The following is a 5,258-nucleotide window of genomic DNA, read 5'->3' on the forward strand; positions in this document are numbered from 1 at the left end:
TGGGTGAGGTGTGCGGTATGTGCTGGCAGCGTGGGCCGGAGAGGTGCCAGAGGAGCAGGACCCAGCGAAGCATGGAGGGGACCGGCACTCCAGACCAGCTTGGAAATAGCTGGCAGGCTCCTCCGTGCGGCATTTTGCACTACACTGCTTGTCAGGCAGGGCAGCGGGTGACGCCAAGCAGTGGGAGAGTTGTTGCCTGCCCACGTTCAAATTCTTGCGGTTCCCACCTTTCAGAATTTTGAGTCAGGATCCAGCTGAGGCAAAGAGAGACTCGTGTCACCTTGCTGGAGGGGTGGCTGCCTTAAGCAAGCCCATGACAAAGGCGCCCTGGTGAGCTAGCTGAGCGTGGCTCCTCCCTGCACTACACGCTCCCGAATGGGGCAATGAATCGCCACCTGCAGGTGCCTCTTCCTCAAAGGCATCTCCCAGCCGAATCAAGGCAAACACATCCAGACCCAGTGCATGCTCCGCCTCCAGACGCTCCGCACCATGCTGCTGAACAGGAAGCTCAGGCCACGTGCAAAAATGGGCTTACGCCCCTCACCTGAGCTAGGGGGGTGTTCGGATGCCCAGGGTACAACCTGCTCCTTCCCTCTCTCCCGGTTCCTTGGCTGTACGTAGACTGGAGGACATGTGGACCCTGCCGGCACTGTGCCCAGGCCAGGGGCAGGAGGAAGGGGGTCTTCCTCTGCCCACAAACCTGCTCAACCCACAAGGGGACCTCCGAGCACCCCTGAAGCCTGCTAGCAGGATTAGAGGCTGCTCTTTTCCTTGCAAACGCTTCTGCTGCTGCATCCCCTCCCAGCCTCTCTGGCATAGCCTTGCCCTCGCTGCCTTACTCCCCCTTCCTAGCCTGTCCCCGCTCTCTTTCTCTGGACCTACACACCTCTTCTCCACACGTAAGCTAAGCGTTAACTTCTCAAGATTTCGAAGAATCCCAGATCTGCCAAAAGAAGATCCAGAAAGAGATTCTAACTTTTGCTCAGGCATCTCTTACCTTTAACTGGCCTTTATTTATGTGGGAATTACTACTGAAAGCAAAGGAGATGTAGGGTCAGCTCAAAAAGAGCAGGGTTTGCAGAGGGGTCTTCCCTGTTTTCCTTGTGAACCTCAGAGCCACTTACATTGTTAGTTCACTTTGCCATCTAATAGAGAGAGAAACCTCAGTGAAGTTGCCTTAATGTTTATTTTATTTAAAGAGTCAGAAACACAGTCATTGTAGTTCATTTGTACTCATATCCGCCAACATTTCCTAAATCACGTTAACATTCATGTATAACAAAAACATTTTCTGAGCTGTGCAAAGTTCAAAGGAATTGTTCAATTACTCGAACCCATTTCTAGAAGAGCGAACCTGGCATTTTACAAACTGAGGCCGCCAGAAGGAGTCTTTTCTTCCCCCCCCCCGTTGTAGGAGATGCAGATGTCCCCTCATCCCCTTTCCCTGGTATGACAGGTGAAAATTAGACCACAGTACAAGTCGAACCTCTCTCAGTCCAGGACTTTCCAAACGGCACTGGGTCACGTTTTTGTCTCACTGAGCTGTATTAAGTTCTGCACTTGTGCTCCTGGCATGGAAGTGATTTGTCCAAGAAGATTACTCAGTAACCCAAACTGTGATGACAAGCAATAAACAGGGGCCAGAAACAGCTGTTATCAAAATAGAACCCCCCCCCCCCCCCAATATTTTTCCTTGCAGGAGGTATGACTGGAAGGGTTGTTGTCCATTAAAAATCCCATCATACTCCCTGCAAAATATATTTTAAAGCACTGATTTCATGACACGACATCTGCGTGTTTTCCTTGATCTGACACACCAACTTTTGTCCTGTTAGAGTTAAGCATGAAAAGGTGGAAATCTGGAACCATTTTAGATCTGGCTAAACACAATAGGCAGCAAGCAAGCCGTCATCCTGTTTCGTTTTTCTGAGTGTAGTAAATACACCCACGGAACAGAATTTTAAGAAAGCTTTAACCACTGTAAGTTATCAGAAAAAATCTCATCTCTGACAGATCTAACCCAGAATTTTTATTGGAATCGATAACACGCATTTTGGTGTTGCTGTCTCGCTAACTGTGCAGTTTACTGTTGGAGGTGCAGTGATACCAGTTCTGATCTGGACCAAATAAGTGGACAGATATGGCTCTAGTCTCAAGCAAGTCTTTCCAGAAGACGTTTCTTCAGTCTCTTATTGGCTATAAAAAGGCAATTTCCTCTCAACGGTAAATAAACTTTTAGTGGCCGACTCATTACAATCTGGAATATGAACAAATGCGGCAGCATTAAGTATAAAAAGAAACACCCTGAAAATGATGCCTCCCTGTTTGAAGGTGCTATACTTGGCCATGGACTGTGTTTCTGGAATCGGTTTGTTACGTGTGACAGCAAGAAGAAACTTATTTTACAGAGAACAAAGTCACGGAGCTGAACTTAAATAGGAACGCTCGCTTACATGGGTTTTGGTAGGTACTAGTATACACGGCTTGAATGAAAACAAAACTTACACCTTCACATATGAAATACTGGTAACGCAGTAACGATGTTCACCCACCGGGCCTCTTCCTTTTAATAAGATCATCTCCAGGTTACAGTGCCTCCGACACGCTTTTAAATGACCACCACATGTGGGCTTTGGCAAACAGCCAGCCGCTGGCAAAGGCAAGGTACGGATACAGCTACGAAAAGCCTTTCATCACGTTTCATTCCTCAAGAGCCGATGTCTTTTTAAATACTCTCACAATCGCATTATGGAATTTTTTCTCATTCTGCTTCATATGAAGAACTGGCTAAACTTGCTTTACATTTATTGCACCTTTAAGTCCCTGGTAGATGGAAGCTTATATTGCCTGATACGGTTTGTATTGTAGCTTGACCACGTTAAGAAATCGAACAGTGTCCAGAACTGTACATTTCTACAGTAAGAAATCACATTTCGATAATGCTAATTACAGCCGTCGCAGATCAGCTCTCATCTCCGTGATGCAACGACAGAGGAAAACTCCACGGTCCCTGCACATGCTAGAACCTGCAGTGTTCTTCTTATTGCCATGGAAAAGTCAATTAAAACGACTCCTCTGGGAATTACTTCCAATTCTGGAGTAATTATCACTCTCCAGACAGAACGCTGTGCTTCAGCGTGGGTCTTCAGCCACTCTAAATACGTAGGAGAGAGCGAGCGTGTGCGTGTTGCACAGGCACGCTCCCCCAGGTATATTTATCCGTGACCAAGTGGCTTTTTCTCTTTTCCTCTATGAAGCATGAACAAGCAGTCTGATCTCGATCTTCAGGTACGTTTCTAATCTCATATGTTGAATGCAAATCTTGTTGCAGCCTCTCTGTTTAACCAAACCAAATCTTTAACAATTAAAAAAAATAGCACCAGATGTATGAAAAAGAGGAAATGTCTGATCTAGTAAGAATATATATAAAGTAGAGCAATTCTTACAGTAAAAAGGTACGTCATACAAAAAAGCAATGGAAAGTGATACTGAAGGACAAAAATCCATGCTGCATATAATAAGGGCAGAAGACAGGCAAAAGGGATTCTGCTCAAATAACCACAGTTTAATGGTGGAGCCGTACTTCCTCCAGGACCTCCCCAGCGGCAGCGCCAGGACACCGGGTGGTATGGGACTCTGAGCACTAACACACTCACTGACAAACTTGCGCAGCATATCTTTGAGGTATATAGAAAGCATGACACTAACGTTTTGGACTCCTCATTCTTTCTTGCACGACGACGCACTGATCTTTAGCTGGGGTTTTCTCCACCCTCCCCTCCCTCTTTTTCCCTCGGGAAAAACGAAATCCCAGTTTAAGAGCTTTCTAGCACACCTCCTTGAACTCTCAAATCCATCTTGCATAGGCCAGTAATAAGAACACTGCAGCTCTGACAAATAAGTTACAGCAATATAACAACTTTCCTCTTAATTTTTTTTAAAGATATCTTCTCTATAATTTACACAAAGGGTTAACAGCCGGAGTTTAGGTTATGTACAGTCCAGATGGGCGTCCTTTCAGTCTGTGATTCCAGGTGGAAGGCACTACTTCAACATACCACTGTATGCACCGCACGCGGTCTCAGGAGCACAGCGGGGCACTGCGTCTCCAGAGCTGTAGACTGAAGGGCCTGGGGGGAGTCTTTGGAAATAAAAATGGCAGTGGTTACCAGTCCAGTTTCCCTTTGCTGTCTCTTCTTGTGCTATGCAGTTTCCCCTGAAAGCTCCTCCAGTTGAGAGAGCGGCGAGCCGTCCTCAGAAGCTCTCGACAAAGCTCCCGGGGAAGAGGCCCGTCCTGCCGTTCCTCTGCAACGTCCCTTTGTACCAGCCGTCCTCCCGTTTCTTGTGCACAAACACAATGTCACCTTCCTTCAGTTCGATCTCGGCCTCGCTCTGCGGCGGGTACGGGACCACAACGCGGTACCTTTGGAGACAAAACCACAAAGACCTGGTCAGCCAGCGGTCGAGCCTGCGCCTGATGGGAGCAGCCAGGCACCAGAACCAGAACCAGAAATCTTGGGGAAAAATACTTTTAGAAACATCAGTAAGTTACATTTTCGCACACCAGTTGTATCCGATGCAGTGACATTTTCTACTAAAACTCAGTATGATGGGGAGATTTCTGGCCAGCTTGACTGGAGACTTGACCAGGACGTACTCCGGAGCTAGACCATGAAAGCAGGAAGGTATTGTCAAATGGCTGGACTACTTGCGGTGGTCCCTGCTCCCGGTCGCGTGCCGAGCCTGTGCCAGGGACTCGGCTGCTTTCTCCTGGCACTGCATCTGCCTCTGCTGTAACACGTCTCATTCAGCACTGCATCTGCTCCATCCAAAAATCATAGAACCATAGAAACGTAGAATAGTTTGGGTTGGAAGGGACCTTTAAAGGTCATCTAGTCCAACTCCCCTGCACTGAGCAGGAACATCTTCAACTAGATCAGGTTGCTCAGAGCCCCGTCCAGCCTGACCTTGAATGTTTCCAGGGATGGGGCATCCGCCACCTCTCTGGGCAACCTCTGCCAGTGTTTCACCACCCTCAGCGTAAAAATTTCTTCCTTATATCTAGTCTGAATCTACCAGGCCCTACTAAAAAGTCTGTCCCCATCTTTCTTATAAGCACTCTTTAAGTACTGAAAGGCTGCAATAAGGTCTCCCCAAAGCCTTCTCTTCTCTAGGCTGAACAACCCCAACTCTCTCAGCCTTTCTTCAGAGGAGAGGTGTTCCATCCCCCTGATCATTTTCATGGCCCTCTTCTGGAC

The 5,258-nt window shown here is 47.5% G+C and overlaps 1 protein-coding gene across 1 annotated transcript in view; it reads right to left on the reverse strand.

Annotated features, from left to right (window-relative positions):
* Positions 1-4,254: 4,254 nt before the first annotated feature.
* The window catches only part of SH3RF3 (SH3 domain containing ring finger 3), a 93,724-nt gene continuing 92,720 nt past the window's right edge, over positions 4,255-5,258 (reverse strand). The window contains exon 12 of the mRNA XM_009276158.1: positions 4,255-4,423. Within this exon, the coding sequence (XP_009274433.1) occupies positions 4,255-4,423 (169 nt within the window). The remainder of the gene's footprint in view (positions 4,424-5,258) is intronic.

The sequence above is a fragment of the Aptenodytes forsteri genome, unplaced genomic scaffold (genome assembly GCF_000699145.1).
Source record: "Aptenodytes forsteri isolate BGI_AS27 unplaced genomic scaffold, ASM69914v1 Scaffold96, whole genome shotgun sequence".
Classification (NCBI taxonomy): domain Eukaryota; kingdom Metazoa; phylum Chordata; class Aves; order Sphenisciformes; family Spheniscidae; genus Aptenodytes; species Aptenodytes forsteri.